General features: G+C 52.6%; 1 protein-coding gene across 1 annotated transcript in view; it reads left to right on the forward strand.

The window, feature by feature from the left end:
• Positions 1 to 207: 207 nt before the first annotated feature.
• Positions 208 to 19930, forward strand: part of LOC101690348 (L-gulonolactone oxidase) — a 31821-nt gene continuing 12098 nt past the window's right edge. Inside the window, exons 1-6 of the mRNA XM_004775107.3 lie at positions 208 to 393; positions 1294 to 1395; positions 3596 to 3721; positions 5692 to 5786; positions 9531 to 9621; positions 11979 to 12164. Of these exons, the coding sequence (XP_004775164.1) occupies positions 391 to 393; positions 1294 to 1395; positions 3596 to 3721; positions 5692 to 5786; positions 9531 to 9621; positions 11979 to 12164 (603 nt within the window). The 5' untranslated portion in view covers positions 208 to 390. The remainder of the gene's footprint in view (positions 394 to 1293; positions 1396 to 3595; positions 3722 to 5691; positions 5787 to 9530; positions 9622 to 11978; positions 12165 to 19930) is intronic.

Below are 19930 nucleotides of genomic sequence, written 5' to 3' on the forward strand. Positions count from 1 at the left end.
CCTATGGAATTAGGGACCCAGTTTTGAAACGGCAGGATCCTCTGGTTCCAGAATGCCTAGAGCTGAGTTCAGAGCTCAAGCAGCCTCCAGCAACAGAACAGTGGCCTCTCAACACAGCTCTTCGCCTCCCCGGCTGGGAAGGCCCCCCCAGGCAGGGGGCAGGCCTGAGCTGCTGTTTGTCTGGGTGGAGCCTGTCGCAACACTGTTTACCCACCTTTGCCAGAAGCCCCAAGCCCCTTGGTATGCAGTAGAAGATACAGAGCCCACGGTGAGCACTGAGGTTGCTGGTGCTGTCTGCTCCAGACCCTCGTTCCACCTCGCCTCTGCACCCTACTACTGGGCGTTCTGCTCCCTGAGGAAGCCTGAGGCCACTGACCCACTCCTGGAGCCATGGTATGGTCAGCCCAGGAGGGCGGCGCTCAGGCTGGGCCAGGGAACCAGGAAGGAGAGGACAAAATTAGGCCACAGGGACCCTCTTGAATTGGACTTGAGGCTCTAGGGGTGGCACTGGGGTGTTGGGGAAAGCGTGCGAGGGGAAGACCTGGGTTGAACTCTGGTGTCTTCACTTGACTGCTGTGTGTGCTTGGGGAAGTTACTAAACGTCTCTGAACTTCCATTTTGGCTCCTGAAAATGGGAGTACTGTTACCTATTTTGTGCATTATTAGAAGGTCTAAGTAAGATACGATGTATAGAGGATCTCAATACAGTGCTGGGTACACAGGCCGCTTGCAGCAAATAGGAGGCTTATCCTCAGTGCTCCCTGCTTTGGTGCAGATGCCAGGAAGGCTGCTGTGGAGTCTCCCAGACTTGGCTCTTCCCGGCAGGAGAAGTCTGGTGGGAGAGGTGACCGGCAGCTCTAAGTCCTTCTTGGGCCACCAGGCGAGCTCGGGCTGCCCCTTCCCCAGTCTCCCTGCTCAGTGGTGTCCACTTTCTGCTGGGTCCCTCTGAGAGGTGCCCCAGCCAGAGAGGGGACAGGAGAGCCAAAACCTGCTTTCCCTGGCTCCACGCCTGACCCCGTCACTTCCACTGAGAATGGACGTTTCCTGCGTGATCTGCCCTGTGGCCGCCAGGGGTCAAGGGAGATCACAGGGAGTCCCACGCGGAGCTGCTTGGGTTCAGACATGCCACGCATGTGGCATCTTCCCAGCGGCCCTGCGGGGTGACCCAGGCAGAGGAGCCTGGCTTGGCACCCGGACCCCAGCCTCCCACCCTACGATGGCGGGAGCGTGGCAGGGCTTCTGGGCAGCTTGCAGCCATGAGTCTGTGGCCACCCAGCTCTTTTCCTCTCACAGGTCCATGGGTACAAAGGAGTCAAGTTCCAGAACTGGGCTAGGACCTATGGCTGTTGCCCAGAGATGTACTATCAGCCCACGTCCGTGGAGGAGGTCAGAGAGGTAAGCACGCATTCAGGGCTGGAGACCAGGCCCTGCCCCGGAGAGGAGGAAGGGACTGGGGATGTGCCTGGCTAGGGCCACCGCCCCACGAACCTCCCACCCGGAACCACTGGCCAGGCAGTCCAGGCTCCCTGTTACAACTGACCGGGCCACCACTGGCTACCAGCATTGCATGCACTTCCAGCTCAGACCTCTCCTCTGGGTGTTCTCCTTATGTGTCTCAAGGTCATCCCAGACTTCATGACCCAGACTACACTTCCAGTGTTCTGAGACTCCTTTGTTTTTTATTTCAACCTCTTTTATGCCTTTCTCTGTGTGAGGCACCCCCTTGCTCAAACTGGAAGCCGAGAAGTGGGGCACGTCTTTTCTTTCCCTTATTTGGCAACAGCAAGTCTTGCTCCAGAAGTTTCTGGAATCCATCCCCTTCTCTTCAGCACCGCTGCTGCTCCCCATGCCCAGTCCACCCAGTCCCTTCCTCACCCACCATGACATGACCTGGGTGGCCTTGTTCCTGGACTCCCTGCTTAGATTCTTTCTTCCTTGGAATGTAATTTCCACATCAGTAGAAACGTTTTTTGTTCATGTAAATTGATGGGGCTACTCCCCTGCTTCAAGCCCTTGAGAGGCTCCCTATTGTTTGTGGACTAAAACTGTAACTTGACTCCCAAGGCCATGTATCACCTGGCCTTGGTCCACCCTTTGTTCCTAAAACAAACCAAACCTTTTCCTACCTCAGGGCCATGGTATTTGCTGTTCCCACAGCCAAGAATGCTTGTCCCTTCACTCTTCACATGACTAACTCCTTTTCATCCTTTAGGTCTCAGGGTAACCTTCAGCTCCTCAGTGGGTTCCAATACCACCTTCTCTGCAGCACGGCCCCAGTGTTCTCTGTCTCTGCCCCTTGCTTGTTTCCTTCACAGCATATTTATAATTGCTTGCAATTATTCTGTCTTACAGATGGGTAAACTGAGGCTAATAGAGGCTTTGTTATTTTCCTATATCAAAAGGTATCAGATCCAGGATTCACACAGGGATTGTCTGATTCAAAGCCCCTACTTTCTCCTGCAGAAAAAGCTACACACAGGAAAAGTGATTGAGCTGGGCCCAGGAGAATGGATAAAAGCTCCAGAGGGGGGCTGGGGAAGGGCACTGTGAGCAAAGGAAAGTGAGGAGCATGGCCTGGGGAGGCACTGGACGGGTCAGGGGTGGGGACAGATGTGCCTGGAGGGGAGGAGTGGGCAGAGGGCAGAAGAGGAAAGCTGAGAAAGTGGGAGCAGAGGGCCTTGAATGCCGAGGCAACTGTCTTCCTTCTGAGCTGAGGGAAAAGCTGGACGTATGCTGAGATGGCTATAGGCCAAGGCCTCCTTCAGCTGTACTAGCCTACACAATTGTGAATTCCTAGCAGGCTGAGGCCACTGTGGGCTGATGTCTCCCCGGAGGGCTAATAGGATCCTAAAACTAGGTTGTATGGTCAGGAGGCTTACAGAAGATGATGTTAAACAGATTTCTTTGTTGGAGAGCCTGTAGTCTTAAACGTGTCGCAGGCATCCCAGGTGGAGGAAGGAGCCAGTGAAGATAGCACTTCCCAGTCTCACTTGCTCATGGAACCCCTGTGGTACCCGTTGTCAAACCAGTGTTCCATGGACCAGATGTGAGGGTTTTGAGCTGGGACCCGAGGGTGAAAGGGAATGCATTCATTTGAGCAATACCATGCATTGATATATTTCTTTATTCAGTGATCACCAGAGACTAGTGGGCCTGGACATGGTATGGACACAGGCAGGTACCAAGTCAAATCAAGCCACTGTCCGCCCCAGGGGCCCTCATTCCAGCTCGGGAGGCCGCCGAGCCCAAGTAGGCCAAGATGAGGCGCCTGTGGCGTTCAGGTGCCCTTGAAAGGTTTTGTGCTGGGGAAGAATGCCATCAGGTGCACCCGGAAGAGCCCCCAGCCTCTGCGGGGAGAACGCACAGGGACCCCACCCTAGGCTGATTCCTCTGTTTTCCATCCCGCCTACTTCCTGGTCCTGCACTCTGGCTCCCTTTCCCTGAGTGCAGTGCACAGCGGCCTTCAGCCAGGCAGGGGCCTTGGAGGCCAGGGGTGCAAAGCCTGGGCGGCCGGCCCCGCTGCGGCCCCGCCAGGTCTCAGCTGCCTGAGGGAGAAGGGCAGGAGCTGGGGCTGACTCGGGCATCCTCTTGGCAGGTGCTGGCCCTCGCCAGGCAGCAGAACAAGCGGGTGAAGGTGGTGGGCGGTGGCCACTCGCCGTCAGACATCGCCTGCACTGATGGCTTCATGATCCACATGGGCAAGATGAACCGGGTTCTCCAGGTACTCAGAGACCTCGGCTCCCCACCTCTGCTGGCCCGCAGCCTCAGTCTGCACCCCAGCCCCAGGAAACGCCTCAGCTTCTGCCATCAGGCCTGATCCCGTCCCTGCCCCGAATCCAAAGTGACACCCCACTTCCTAACTGCCCGTGATCACCCCTCCTCCTAGCCCTCCGTGGGACGCCTCAGGCCTCTTGTCAGGTGTGCGCGCGCCTCCTTGTGGCCACAGGGAGGATGTTCACCCCGTTCCGCCAGGCCCCCCTCTGCTTTTCTGTAACTGCAAGTCAGACCCTACCAAGATGAACTCGCAGTGACAAATCCGGAAGGATGGATGCTTAGCTCGTTTTACATGTGGGGAAACAAGATCTGAGAGGGTGAGCGACTTGCCTAGGGTTGCACAGCCAATCAGTAACAGAGCTGGGTACAAACTCAGGAGTCGGACACCAGCACTGTGCTGAGATACCATCTGTGCAGTTCAGCCAGCACTTGGGCAGTGCCCCACCCAGGCCTCCTGGACACCTGCCAGGGCGAAGAGGCCAGACAGGTGCCTGAGAATAGGAGAGCTCCTATTCTCCCCTGCCAGGGCCCGCTGCCCCGAGTTGTAGTTTTTGCCAAGTAACCTCCTCTCCACCCAGCCCTGCCAGCAGAGGTTCTGAATTCCTATTATTTCCTTCTTTGTTCAGGCTGAAAGTCTCCACGCTGGTCAAGATGTCAGTCATGGCAGTAATTAACTCTGATTGCTAATTAGTGAGGACTGGCCCCCAACAATTGATTTTGCCCGGCTCTGTGCTCAGGGTTGGTGCAATGAGCTTGTGCTCTGGAGTCACACAGAGGTAAATTCTCCTCTCAGTTCCACCCCCCTCCCAGGCTCACGTGACCTTGGGGGAGTGACTTCAAGTCCCTGAACTTGGTGCGCCTCCCTGTGAAAGAAGAGACTCTGCTCTAACCTCCCAGGGCTGCCAGGAATCTTCTAGTGCCCTCCTCGCCCATGGCAGGAACCTCCCGTCCCCTTCCAGTTCCCAGTCTTTGCCTCAGACCTTCCCCAGCTGAGAGTAAGTGGAGAATTTGGACTCCATCTAGCAACTCAAGCCCCTTGCAGGGTTAGACCCTCCCTAGTTGGCGACTCTGCACGGCTTTATGGGAATCCCACCGTCCTGGTCTGGGGGGTGTGGTGAGATCGGGAGAAAGCACAGTAGTGGCCATTAGGAGACCTGAACTCTAACCCAGTTCTGCCAGTGACCTTGAGCGAACCCCTTCTCTTCCTTGCTCCTCCTTTCCTTCCCCTGCAAGAAGAAGGGGTTCCACAGAACACAGCAGCCCCCACTTACCTACAGTTTTGCTCTCTGTGGTTTCAGTAACCCACTGTAAACTGCCATTGGAAAGCAGATGATTGGAAGGGCATAGAAGGACAGAAGGACGTATCATCAGAAGGTCAACAGTAGCCTAATCCTATGTCGGAGTTCCTATGTCCTTCACCTCATTTCTTCCCATCACATGGGCATTTTACCATCTCACATCCTTACAGGACGAGAAAGGCTGTGCACAGTATAAGATACCTTAAGAAAGACTGCAGTCCCGTAACCTTCATTACAGTATATTGTTATAATTGTCCTATTTAATTTTTAGTTATGGTTGTTATTCTCTGACCGTGCATAATTTACAAATTAAACTTTATCATAAGTGTGTGTATGTAGGGAAAAACATGGTCTATGTAAAGGTCAGTGTTATCTACATTTTTAGGCATCCACTGGGGGTCTTGGAAAGCATCCCCTGTAGATAAGGGGGGATGACGGTATTCCCAGAACTCCAGCAAATCCAGAGCTCTGCCCATCCTCGCTTTGGTTGCCTGCAGCCAGCGGAGGCTTGAGCTGACCGCAGGCTGGGACAGATACGTTCTTATTCGTGGGGCAGTGGCTTCCGGGTGGGGGCTGGGTGAGAGCCTAGCCGACCCCAGCCTATGTTGGTCTCTTGCAGGTGGACATAGAGAAGAAGCAGGTGACTGTGGAGGCTGGCATCCTCCTGGCTGACCTGCACCCACAGCTGGGCAAGCATGGCCTGGCCTTGTCCAAGTAAGAGCCACTTCTCCCATTCCTGATGGGCCAATGCTGCCCTCCACCCCTTGCTTGGGGTCTCAGCTGGACGCTCAAGGATCTGGCAGGAGAGAGAGAAACACTTCCCAGGGCACACCCCCTTTCTCTGGACCCCTGTTCTTTTCTTTGTGGCGTACCTGTCTCCCATCCCCCATGAGTTCAGGGACTGTCTTGTGAGAATACAAAGAAACAGGTCAGAGACGAGCCGAGCATTAAGGAAGAGTCTTGTAAAGGGGCTGGAAAACTGTGGATTAAATTTTTCTTAAAACTTACAATAGACAATTGTAGGGACCCAGACAGAAGGGTATGCCAACTAAGTGCAGAGGAACCAAAGGACCTGCTACCGGAGCCACAGGACTTTGGGGCATCTTTACCTATGGGTGTACTCATCTCCCTAGCAAATGTGTCAGTCATCACCGGGATTTAATATTGGGGGATTTCCACTGAAACAGGTGTCAGATGTAGCCAAAGTATTGAATGTCTAACTGTAGAATTTCAACCATTGGATAAAGATGGCAGGTGTTTTGGATAGTGGGGTAGCAGTCCCTTTGCAGCTGGAAACTGCACTCACGGAAGCCTGTTGTTTGTTTTTAAGCATGGGTGGTCCATTTGCCTGAGCTCTCTTACCACAGGCCTGGAGGCACTGCTACATCTTTTTACTCTGGAAATCATCTATTCTGTTCCTGCTTCTCCAAACATCATGGCAACTCAAACATTTATGAGGTGTCTACTATGTGTAGGTCTTGTTCAGGCCCTTAAGAGGCAAAGATGAGTAACACCCTAGGAACTCCTGTCAAGGGACAGACCAACACCCCAAATGATAAGCTCAATGCAAGACAGTGGGTTCAAGTCAGAGAAGTATCTGGGGGCACTGTGGGGCTCTCAGCCTTGGCAGACAGGGGAACATATGAGGGGATAGGAATCAGGGGGCCTGCAGAAGGGGCCCCTGGACTGAGTCCTAAAGGGTAACCAGGTATAAATCAGAAAAAAAGAGGAAAGAGGGGATTCAGGCACAAGCAAAAGTCCTGGATGAGGAGGGGGGCACACAGGCGCCCTGAGCAGATAGTGGGACAGAATCTGTGACCAGTGATGATAGGAGGAGACATGTTTTAGTCATGATGGGCATTAACTTCTGGACTCTGAGGCTTGTTCATGGTTTGTCTCTCTTCCCCTCTGGGGACCCAATCCTCCTCAAGTGGATGCTTGCCTGGGGCCCTTCTGTAACTCAGAGGGAGTCAGGAGTCTTACCCTGTATATCGCATAGGAGCTGGGTAGACAGCTCTAAGGATGCTTGTGGGGACTCCAGGAGTATCTGGCTGGGGGGCTGAAGAGAAGAACAGAGCTGAGTCAGAGAGGGTGGGTGCCCTGCGCTGGGTGCTTGACAGGTGAGGAATAGAAGCCTCGTTCCAGAGGAAGAAGCCGGGGTCTGAGGCTAAGTGGCTTCCCGACGTCACATATCTGGAAAATTCTGGAATACTCCCCCATGTGGTGGACTGGAGGAGGCAGGGCAGCAGCTTGATATAGACCCCAGCTTCAGAAGCAGAGGGCCTGGGTACAAATGTTGCTGTTCCCTGTTAGTCAAGCTCCTTGACCCGTCTGGGCCTCAGGTGTAGAAAATGGGTCTGAAAACAGGGCGCTCAGAGATCTGGATGAGTTAACGATGGCCCATGTAACGGCTCAGTAAAATCTGTGCTCACTGACCTTCTGGCTCCGCTGGTGCCTCGCTCCTCAGGTTCTGAGGTGGTCTTTCCTCTGGCCGTGTTCTCTCCAGTTTCTCGGAGGCTAGTCTGACCCTTCCTCCCTTGACCCCTCTTCCTCAGGGCCTCACTGTAATCCAGTTTACTTCTTTGAACACAGTGGTCACAGGCCCATTTCCATATTGTTTTTTAGTCTGGTAGGCTACGTGGAGAAGAGGAGACACATTGAATTCCATGAACCACCCCTTTGTGGGCACTGAGGTCCTTCTCAGGTGGTCACAATTCGACGTAAGGCTGTGATGAACGTCTTTGTGCTATGCCTTTCCTCACGTTGGAGGATTTCCTGAGAGCAGGATTCCATGATCCTCTTTTAACATTCTGGTATTTTCCAGATGCCTAGGTGGCTCAGTCCGTTAAGAGTCTACCTTTGGCTCAGGTCACAATCTCAGGGTCCTGGGATTTACTCCCACATCAAGCTCTCTGCTCAGTGTGGAGTCTGCTTCTCTCTCAGCCTCTGACCCTCCCCCACTCCCCCCTGTTCCTACTCCGTCTCTCTCTCTCTCTCTCAGATAAGTAAATAGAATCTTTCTTTTAAAAAAGAAAATCCGGGCGCCTGGGTGGCTCAGTGGGTTGAGCCACTGCCTTCGGCTCAGGTCATGATCCCAGAGTCCTGGGATCGAGTCCGGCATCGGGCTCTCTGCTCAGCAGGGAGCCTGCTTCCTCCTCTCTCTCTCTGCCTGCCTCTCTGCCTACTTGTGATCTCTGTCTGTCAAATAAATAAATAAATTCTTTAAAAAAATAAAAATAAATTAAAAAAAATAAAAAAGAAAATCCATTCTGGTATTTTCAGAAGTAAACCAACTCATGTGGACAGAGAGACAAGGCTAGAGACAAACGTGATAATGGGGGTGAGTGAGGGGAGGTTGGAGAGGCATGGGTTTCTTCGTCCTCTCCCTGTTCTGCCAGGACGGTCCCCCAGGTCTCATCGCCTCTAGAGGAAGGTCTGAGGCTGATCTTCCTAATCACTGCCTTCACCGCAGGTGTCCTGCAGTGTCTCTGGGAGTCAGGGCCCACCTGCCTCAGAGACCCTCAGTGTGTGCGGGGAGCCTGGGTGCGTGAGGTGGTGGGCACATGGCTTCAGCCACTGAGCCTGTTTCTCCCGTGGGCTGCTCTGTCGTGATGATGCTGGGTAGCACACACTGCTCCCACCCCTGCGACACCCCGGAGCCTTTAGTAAAATAAATATCGGTTTCCTTCTCCTTTAAGCTATGGCTGGGATGTGTCAGAGGACGCTTCTAAGAAGTAGCATTTTTGAGCACGCTTTTCCCTTGACCCTGAGTTCTGGGCACATCTTTCTAATTCCTGCCCCCAGAGCCTGCCTCTAGAGGGCTCCTGCTCCCCCTCGGGACTCTGGTCCCCGGGTTCACACGCAGTGCTGTTAGTGTTCCTTCCAGGGCCCAGGACTCTGGGCTGAGAGACCTGGGCTCATCCTGGGGACCCTGAGAGGTGACCAGCTCCTCTTCCTCCTCCTCTCCTGTGGGTTCAGGGAAGCTCCTGCCTCCTCATACCTTCCTGGGTCACCTGTGTGAGCCGTTCGAACCAGGTCACTCCCTCAGGGACTCTGCGGGCCTTGACAGACTGGGGCTAGAGGTGTTCGCAGGAGCGTTTGGGCCTTCGCTTGGTGGGGAAGATACTGTTGGCAGATGCGGCCCGTGGAAAGGGATGGTCCACCCTGCAGAAACCCCAGAGCTGGGCAGCCAGGCCACCTCAGAGCTGGACCATGCCCCCACCAGCTTAACTGACAGGCCCCTGAGACAAGGAGGCAGAGGCTCAGAGAAGGGAAGGGCCGCCACGTCAGACAAACTAGGTCACGGTACATTTTGGGGCCAGAGCCTAGACAAGAGATGAATTTATTATTCTGCTCTGAGGGGCCTCATCCTGCAGCCCAGGAGAGAGAGGGTATGGTCCCAGGGAAGCCTAACCGCCAGTCCCTTGTGTTCCTTTCACTCCCTCCTGCTGAGCTCAGCCTGGGAGCTGTGTCAGATGTGACCGCAGGGGGCGTCATTGGGTCTGGAACGCACAACACTGGGATCAAACACGGCATCCTGGCCACCCAGGTGAGTCCCCCCACTTGGCTGCTCCGCTGACGGCCACTGATGGCCATGGGGTGGGGGGTGGGATGAACACCTCTTCCAGGCAGCCCCAGGAAATCAGGAGCTTTGTGGGCAGTGTCAGCTCAGCTCCACCTGGGTCTCAGCCAGCCCAGCTTCCTCCCTCTAGCAGATGCCTTCCACCCACTCTCTCTCCTTTAAGCTTCATTTGTCTGCAACAGACACCAGTGATGAGACACCCCTACCTCTCAGGAATGTCCAGGCCACCCTGTGGAAAAGGGCAAGTAGGGCGAGAGCTTCCATCCCCTCTGAGCCAAACAGAGCAAGAGGTCTCCCGAGGTTAGCAAGGGAGGGGAGGGGCCAGGACCAGAGCGGGGGCCACCTGGAGTGGAGTCCAGCGAGTGTGGGCCCAGATCTGCCCCTGATCACCATTGAAAAGCATTTCTTAAACTTCAGGAGAGACCGGTCTGGGGAACTGGTTACCCACCAGACTCGGGACTTGGATCTGGGTTCAAAAGCTGCCTCCCATATACAGTAGGCATGCGCCTGTAGGCAACTTCTTTAAATTCTCCAGACCTCCGTGTTTTCTTCTGTAATTCAGAGAGAAGGAGGTAGCTTATGTTACCTATGTGGCTGAGCCAAGGACAATGTGTGATTTCTGTGTTGGGAGCTGCGTGTTAGAGGGACTTCCTGACAGGCCCAGCTGTGTGCCTGGGGAGGCCGGCTGCTCACTGTTGGGGCTGGGAGAGATCCCTGTCTCTACCTCTGGCCTCCTTGGTTTGCTCACCTGGAAAATGGGGGTGGTCACAACTGCAATGCATCCGGGGTACTTAAAAGAGCGCACACAGTTAGTGCTCAATAAGCATTTGTGATGGGTTTTGCTTGTAAGACAGGGGCCTTTCTGAAGCTCCCACTCTGTGCTGTAAAACAATTTCAGGATGGCTGGGGATTGGACCACAGGGGTCACTTAAGTGACCCCTAGTCAACTACCCAGGTGTGTGGCTCTCTCCTGAGGTAAGCAGATGCCCCAGCAAGCATTGCCTGCATGTGACTTCTGGGGACTGGATCCTATGTGCTCTGGTCTCAGAGTGGCTCTGAGATCAAAGGAAAACAGCCCAAAAGCAATTTCCAAGAGATTCTTTTTAAAAAAAAAAATACATATTTGTTTTCTTGTATACCACATGGGAAAAAAAAAAATATTTATTTTCTTGTATACCATATGGGAAACCTAGTTCACACTTGGCCTTAAAACTTTGCTTTCTCATCACCATTGTGCACAGACTCTGGCTGCTCTTGTCCTTCTCCCTTCCCTCTTTCTACCACAAAGCCCCGCAGAATCCCCAGGCAGGTAAAGGGTGTCCTGGCCTGAGCCAGGAAAGGGGAAACCAACCAAGGGCACCTGTGTTCATTGCGCTCGGCCCCTCCCACAGGCAAGAGCTGCCACAGCAAAGCATGCTGGTCTTTGTGGGACCTGATCCTCTGGCACATGGAGCCCTCTGTGGACATTCCACGACTCTCTCCAAGCTCGGGGGGAATGTTCAGCAGAGTATGAAATAATTCTGGGTAACCACAACATCGAAATGCACAGATTTTCTATCCCCTTTTCTTAGGGAGCTCAGCTGGAAAGGAGCGGGAGAGGCCTGCTGTTTTATATTATGCCAAGGGCCGGGATCGAGGGGAGGGGGATTGACATTTCAACGTCCCCTGTACAGCAGATACTCAGCTGGATATGGCACACACTGTCTCTGAGACAGTTATTGTCCTCATTTTGCAGATGAGGAAACAGAGAGGTTGGGTAACATGCCCAAGGTCACACAGCTAGTAGAGAAGTGCCTACCTTTATCTGTGGCTGGACCCTGCCGAGGGGTTTCACTGGCCAGTTCTTACTCACAGCTCTGGATCATGAACAAAATCTGGTTTCTACAAAAATGATTCTGATGCCCTCACTCCTACAGATGGCCATTGTGCCCCATTTCTGCCAATTTCCTCCCTCTGGAATTGGTCGCTGTTAATGAGAATTAGTTTGGCTTTGTCCGTTCTCTCACCCGGAGCCCCCAGCCGCCAACTACACATGTCAAAAGCAATTTCCATCTGAATTAGCAGGTAGCAGGGTGTGGAGAAGTACTTAAACCGGTGAGAAAAGAGGATTCCTCTGGAAATGGGCACTGGGGGTAAGAGTGTGGGGGCTGATGCTGCTGGACAGATTCTCCGGTTCCCCATTGCCCTGTGGCCAGGTGGCATTGATCTTCCGGGGATAGACACCTCCCCTCCTGGCTTCCCAGGACATACAGGGCAGGGAAGGCCTCAGCTGGGGTCTAAAGGGAATGCCACCGGGGTTCTGAAGCACTGCTCTCCACGGCTAGGTGGTGGCACTGACCCTGCTGACGGCCGATGGGACCATTCTGAAGTGCTCCGAGTCCAGCAACGCAGAGGTGTTCCAGGCGGCGCGGGTGCACCTGGGCTGCCTGGGAGTGATCCTCACCGTCACCCTGCAGTGTGTGCCCCAGTTCCACTTGCAGGAGGTCTCCTTCCCCTCCACCCTGGAAGAGGTACTGGCATCTTCCTCGCCCCTGCTCAACCTCAGAAAATAAAGGGAGGATGCTGACCGGTAGGTCATGCTCCACTGACGGCCCCGGGGGGCTCTGCAGGCCCCCTGAATAGGGGAGTGGGCTGACCTTTCTAGATCTTCCTTGCCTCAAGGATACTGTGGTCACATCCCTTTCTGAGCAGGTCAGTGAAGCTCAGAGGAACTGCCTGGGGTTGGCAGACATATGGGTGAGAAGGGAGGTTGGGTGCTCTGGGAAGGCATTAACTCTGCACTGAGCTGTAGCAGGTGCCCAGGATTCCCTTTACAATGGCTTCTTCACAGCCAAGCGGGTGGGCTAACTTTGCATTGGGCTGGCTGCCCAAGGTAACACACAAGGAATGTGGATCCAGATGATGGAGGGTGGAAAGGATGACTTCTGACTGATGGCGATGTTTTGGGAATGAACGAAAACCATGTTGGCTGGCTGGCTGACTGGAGAGATGGATCGATGCATGGATGGATGGATGGATGCATGGATGCATGGATGGATGCATGGACAGCTGGGTGCATGGATTTACAGTTGCACAGACATACAGATATGTGGATGGATGGATGGATGGATAGATAATTGGTTTCATGAATACACAGATGCACGGATGGACACGTGGATGGATGGGTAGCATGCAGCAGCCCTGAAATGCCTGGTAATCACTAAGTCTATGGGAGTCAAATCTATGGTTCAAGGTCCTTGGTCTTCAAGCGCCTCCATGGTCACCTTATCATTCAATATGAGTAGACCCTCTGCACAGTTGAAATAGTGAATGATGTAAGCATTACTGACCCAACATGGGTAGGGTGGGATTGGCTATCCAGTTGACCTGGCCTTGACTGCTGGCTCTGCCACTTCTAAGCTGTGACCTTGAGCCTGTCATTTAAACTTATTAAGCCCTAGTTTCCTCATCCAAAAAGAAAGTTGGAGATACCGACCTTGAAGTATTGAATCTGAGGATTATATCAGGTAACACACATAAATTATCTAATTCAGTATTAAAATATGTCCCCAGTGGCATCTAGTCAGTGATAAAAGAAGAATACAGTTACTTAGAACCAGGTCTAAAATCCTTACCTCAGAATTTTTAATGCATGAAGCCAGAGGGCAAAGCCCTACATTCTGAAGGCCCCCTTACTCAGAGGCATGGTGTTTGGTGGAAATAGATTCCCAGATCTCCCAGTTGGTGGTAAGAAAGGGATTGCACAGCTATGATGGGAGGCGGCGTTGATCCCTGCAGTACCAGTACTGAGTCTGATTGGCAAATAATTGGCAAATAACTGCCTGAGCCTTGGCTCAAGAAAGTAGGACTATTTTGGGATAAGGACATTTCATGGAACTGTTTGGCAGGGACAAGGTGTGGCTAAGCCAGGGAGGCCCACAAGGGTCTGGCTGGAACCAGCCCAGACCTGGAGTCCTTTGATGCCACCTAGGCCTGGCTCAGCCAGCTACAATCTTCCCCACCAGTGCTAGAGGGCAAGTCTAGACCCCTGTTCACCCCAAGTGGGGTTCAGAAAGCATCTTACATTCTGTTCTGTGCCAGGCGTGTTGGCTGAGGCCTCCTGTGGGGTCAGCATTCGAAACTCCAGGGTAATTCCTGAGACCACAGAATAATATTCTGACCACCTGCTGCAAGGATTGATTTTCCCTTTAGCCCTCGTGCCTCTAGAATTCTCAGGCTTTCCCTTTTCTACTTCTTAGGGGGATGACCCCTCCATGCTGGTCATGGGGCAAGATGTGGCAGGGACCCCCACTGAGATACATCCCATGCCTTCCTCTCAGGCTTCAGCTGGGAAACTTGGGTATCCCCTTCTTCTCCTCAACAAACCAACAGACTAAGCAACCTGCTCTGGGACTTGACACTGGAGACAGTAGCCAGTGCAGATGGCCCAGCCAGGAGCCAAGGAAGTAGTTCATAACAACCGCCAAGTCCCAAGGGAGCCTGGCAGAGAGAGCTCTGACCAGAGTCAGAGCTGGGAGGGGGATGTGGGAGAGAATGAGATAGAGTGGGCATAGACTGGAGAGGTACTCAAGGGGCTGAAATACAGAGCCAAGCCCATTTTTTTTAGGGCACAAGTTCAAGAGATACTTAAGATGAGGACCCAGTAGGACTTGGCAGCTGAGTGTGGAGTTGAGGGAGTCAGAAGCGGGAGGCAGAAAGAGCGCTCCCATGGAGGTGGAGAATCCAAGGAGGCACAGCAGGTGTGGGGAGCAAGATGATGAGTTTAGCCTGGGAACTCGGGTTTGAGTTGCCTCACGTGGAGGTATTGAAAGGCAGCTCGTACTGGAACTCGGGCAGGAGGCAGAGGCTGGAGGTAGAGATTGAGGGGTTGTGTTAGTCTGCTGGGGCCGTGGTAACAAATAGCATGGACTGGACCAAGATGTCTACAGGGTTGGTTCTTCGGAGCACTCTTCCCTTGGCTTATAGACGGCTGTCTTCTTGCATGTCCTCACGTGGTCTCCTGTCTATGTGTATCTGTGTCCTACTCTCTTCTTACAAGGGTGTTAGTCATGTTGGACTGGAACCCACCCAATGACCTCATTTAACCTTAATTGCTTCTTTAAAGTCCCTGTCTCCAAATACAGTCCTATTACGAGGTCCTGGGGGTTAGGATTTTGATATATGAATGTGGAATGGATACAGTTCAGGCCAAAGTAGGGGTCGTCCACCCTCCAGGTGGTCACAGGATAGGCAAGATCACCCAGAGAGGGTGGGTTTGGGTGTGAAGCAAGTAGATTAGAAGATGGGGAGGGTGTCAAGAAGGAGGCCGAGGAGAATGGGTGATAGAGGAATGAAGCCAATGAGGAGAGCTTGGCCACAAGGGCAAGGGATGCCAGGAGTCCGGGACGGAGCTGGCAACGGGGTCCAGTTCCATGAGGAATTGGAGTGTTAACCGGTGTGGTCATGAGGAGGTTGTAGCTGACCTTGGCGAGATGGTTCCAGTGGAGCATAGGGCAGGTTAAGGGATGGAAGTACAGCACAGACCACTTCCAGGCGGGAAGGGGCTGTCATGTGCTTGATAGTTGAATCTATTTTCCTGCCTCTCACATAGGTCACCACTTGTTACTTTAAGCTGAAGGTTTTGACCTGGAGATTTTTAAAAAATGGCTGCTTTTTGTCAGTAGGACCAGCCCCCAGGTTCCTGCTAGGATATTACAGCTGAGTGGATGGACGGTCTCCTGGTACCTGGTCTGTTCTCTTTCTGCTCCTCCCCTGGCCCAGCTGAGATCGACTAATAGTAATTATAGCCAAGTCTTGATTCTAGGGGAGCCTGAGCTCAGGGCTCTACTCTACCCCAGCACACTCACACATGTGTGTGCATGCACACACACACACACACACACACACACACACATGGGCTGGCCTCTGTGTCTATCCAGAGCTCAAGGATTTTTTTTGCCTCCAATTTACCTCAACATGGAGACTTCTAACTTAGACATGACATCCTCGAAAATTCTAAGTGACTCTAGGCAATGGGCTATGTTCTCATAGCTTCCAACTTCTTTAGTTTTCTTTAAAAATATTTTATTTATTTATTTGACAGAGAGAGAGAGCACAAACAGGGGGAGTGGCAGGCAGAGGAAGAGGGAGAAGTAGGCTCCCTGCTGAGCAGAGAGCCTGATGTGGAGCTCGAACCCATGACCCAAGCCGAAGGCAGACGCTTAGAACTGACTGAGCCACCCAGGCGCCCCCTGACTTCTTTGATTTTGAAAGGTTGTGATGACACATGAGAAATAGCAGTAGAGAGCTGCTCTCCTAAAAGACAAAGTAGCCCCCCCCCCACACACACACAATCACATACCAATAAACACTCAACAGGATGTAAGGAAAGGTCTCTGGGGAGGGAGGCAGAGCCCCCCAAGTCTGGCCCTGATTGAGCAAATCCCTCACATTTGGGCTCCCCAGTTTCTTTACCTTTTAAAAGCAGGGTCAGAGCAGATGGCCCCTAAGAGCTTTCTCAGCTCCAACATTCTGTTGGAGCAGCACTTGGATTCGAAGCTGTCCCCCCACCTGCTCGCCACACCCTGGAGGCAAGAGTCACCTCTGGCATTACTGTTTCTCTCCTTTGGAGCATCTGGTGAAGTGCCTGGGCCCTGCCCCTGAGGAGAGGCATGAGCCCTGTAAGGAACATCCCCTCATGGCTCCCACATAGACCCCAGTTCACCCCAAGGGGGCTCATGGAGTAGGAGTCTGTGAGACAGCAAGCACTCTGTGGATCACCCCCTTTCTGTGAGTGGGTGACTGCTGCTCTCCCCCACCACTGATGCAGAGGTGGCCTTCCTCCCTGAGAAACCCATCATCAGCTTCCGTGGAACCCGCCCACAGCCCTCCCCACACTCGCACAGGCAGAAACAAGGACTGCCGCAGAAGGTCAGCAGCATCTGCAGCCCTGTGATTTATTCCAAGGTGGCTGTGCAATAGATGGCCCCATATTTAATTTGCTTTTGCTCTCTCCACTCAAATCAGCCTTTAAAGGGCCCCTCCGAGAGGCTTTGAATGCTTAGGAAAAGGAGCTAAGTGGATATGGAAAGCCACACAACACAGACCTTGCTCCCCTCAAAGGAAACAAACCCATGGAAGCAGAGGGAAGGATCAGAAAATGGTCATTAGAACAGCTTCTTCCCCTTGCTCAGCCTGGGATGTTTTCCCTCTCATCTAAAAGGAAAACTAACCTCGTAAACTTAACCTTCACGAGGCCTGAGTTTTTGAGAACCAAGAGGAAGACAGGGCAGCCTCCTGTTCTGACATTGGTAGCTACTCCTTGTTTTTGGCCATTTAGGTTGCCAGGAAACTCCCACCTCCATGGGGGTGGCAAGCTGCTGCTCTGTGTTGGCAGCTCCACGATGTGCGCAGCTCCGCAGCGCATGTCCTGTCTGACCATGGGCTTGTCCCTGATGGCCAAGCCCTCCAGGTTGACTAGTCCTGGGCTACAGGAGGAGCATTTGAGCAGTAGGAGGACCAGAAACCAGGACGAAGGAGAATGACAGTCGCTTCTTGCACATAAAGTTAAGTTCGAACACTAGCTGCTCCGCCACTTTTCCTTCCCTTATTATGTCTTTCCTTCCCTTTTCTCCTCTTTCCTGCCTTCCATCCAGCACGTGTCTATAAAATACCTACCGTGGGTCTTCTAGTCTTGAACTTTGGAAGAGCCCAAGTAGACCCATCATGAGGGGTGCGGTGAAGAGCTTGGAAATATCTCTCCAAGTCAGACTATCAGGTTTGAAGCCCCATGTCTTTGCTGACACTGTGTGAGTCTGGAGGAGTCTCTAATAAGAGCTCCACTGTCCCTGTGAGATGTTGTCAGGACTCAAGGAAACACAACAGGTGAACCCTCTGCCCTTTTCTTTAGAGCCTCAGAGAGAGGAACCCCCAGTGCCTCCTCGCTCTGACTTTACTCACAGAATATTACCTAGAAACATCTGCTGTGTGTGGATCCCCCAAATCCAAGTCAAAGCTCTACTTTCCAGGCTAGGGGTGCTGGTCACCCGTTTTGCTCCTGGACATTGTCACCACTTCTTGAAATGTTCCCCCTTCCCTTTGGCTGCTTGGTGACTTGTTTCTGGAGGGCAGGGATTTATCTGAGGTTTCTTACTCCCCAGCACCCACAAAATACAAGGCAGTGCTCAATGCAAGGTAATTCAAGGTCAGTTGATCAGCAGTTTATTCAAAATCCATCCTTCCTGGGATTTTCCTCATCTGCTCCCATCTTCAGAAGGCATGAAGATCTTAGAAATTGTTGTCAACCTTTTTGCCCTTTATGCCACCCAAAGCATAGTGAGATGTGATGATGACAGCTGGCTGCCTTGTCACCACTCCTGTAGGGCCCCAGGAAGCAGGATTGGTTTTAGTGTGTCACCAACCTGTCCAGATGCCAACCACTTTGCTGAGGCTGAGTAACCCCCAACCCCAACACACACCTGTCAACTTGGAGCCCTCTGCTCCCAAGCCTGATAGCCAGTTCTCAAAAGCCAGCTCAGCAGTGCTACAACATCAAAATCTGGGGGGAAAGAATCTGCCTTCATGCCTGTAATGTGCCAAGGGAGAGATTCCTCTGGGACCCAAATTGTTGTGGTAGTGCTCCCAGGAGACCCAAGTCAGATCAAGGAAGTCCATGATCCTAGGGACCATCTTCCTCCAGATAGGATGGTTTGTGGGTCCTGAAGGAGAGACTTTAATTTACAGTGTGTGTGTGTTTGGCAGGGCAGAGGTGTCACTGTATCACCACCGTTCAGCAGCGTCTTGATGCTCAGTTGGGGGCCACGGAGAGTCCAGAGCTTCATTATGCATGGTTCATGCCTCTAGAAGCTTACAGTTGTGTGTTGGACTGGGGAATATATGCCTTGTTTCTTTTATGCAAGGAGGAAATCAAATGGCTGGTGTCAGGAGAGAGGCACAAAATGGAATGAGGGCCTGAGTCTCATCACTCCCGTCTGTGTAGGAAGCTGAATTCCGGCACCAGAGCTGAGAAGGGCGTCATTATTACATTTACAGTTGGGGTTCTGGGCAATAGAGGGGGGTGGCCTGGGATGCCAACGAGGAGGAGACGGGGTGGTTTTCTTCTTCCCAGTGTCCCAGCCCCATCCTTCAGGCCAAGCCAACAGGCTGTGTTCCTGGCTCTCCCAGGGGAAAAATTAGCTCTGCGCAGAGGCTCCCCACATGTGAATCCTGTGGGCCATGGGTTCCTCACCCTATCAGGATGGAAGTGATAGAGACAGGGGCTTTGGAATTTCATCCCGAACTTTTCCTGGGCCTTCAGCACAGCAGGAAAGTCCTTCCTCTTCTAATAAGGAGTGATAGGGTACTCCAGCATTTTCTGTGCAAGGCATTGTGCCAGCAGCTCTAAGGCAAGGGGTTGAGAAGGCACAGCCTGCAGGCAAAATCTGTCTCACTGCCTGCTTTTGTAAATAAACTTTTATTGGCACACAACCACACCCATTGTCAATGTATTGTCTGTAATGGCTTTCACACTACCACAGCAGAGTTCAGTATTGCAACAGAGACCATTTGGCCCCCAAAGCCTGAAATATGTCCTGTCTGGTTCTTTACAAAAATTGTACTTATCTGCGCTCTAGCAGGGGGAGTCAAAGCTGGGTGAAACAGTCCCTGACCTGGAAGAGAATGCTGCCCAATTTCAGAGAGAGAGGGATGCTTCAGTAACGACAATCTAGTTCTGAGATGAATGCAGTGTATGTAGAAGCCACTTAGAATGGGAGGAGATGGCTTTATGAGGAGCATTTGAATTACACACATCTCCATTCAGATAATGTCACTTTTCAGGGCTCAATGGCCATGTGGGGCCAGTGGCTATTTATCAGACAGTGTTTGTGTATGGAGGTCATGGCTGCTGAACTAAGTTGTGTGGGCTTTATTCTATAGGATAGAGAGCTGCTGGGGATTTCTGAGCTGTGCTTTGTATGTTCTCTGTAGATGTTGTCTGGGGAGATGAGAAAGGGGGGCTAGTATGAGGCCGTGCAAGAGTATGGGTGACGGGGGTGCCTGGGTGGCTCAGTGGGTTAAGCCTCTGCCTTCGGCTCAGGTCATGATCTCAGGGTCCTGGGATGGAGCCCTGCATCAGGCGCTCTGCTCAGCAGGGAGCCTGCTTCCCCCTCTCTATCTGCCTGCCTCTCTGCCTACTTGTGATCTCTCACTCTGTCAAAAAAATAAAATCTTAAAAAAAAAAAAGGAATATGGGTGACAGCTAAGAAGGGCGTGGACTATATCACAGCAGCAGCAGTGG

This window comes from Mustela putorius, unplaced genomic scaffold (genome assembly GCF_011764305.1).
Source record: "Mustela putorius furo isolate JIRA1106 unplaced genomic scaffold, ASM1176430v1.1 tig00000242_pilon_pilon_pilon, whole genome shotgun sequence".
Classification (NCBI taxonomy): Eukaryota; Metazoa; Chordata; class Mammalia; order Carnivora; family Mustelidae; genus Mustela; species Mustela putorius.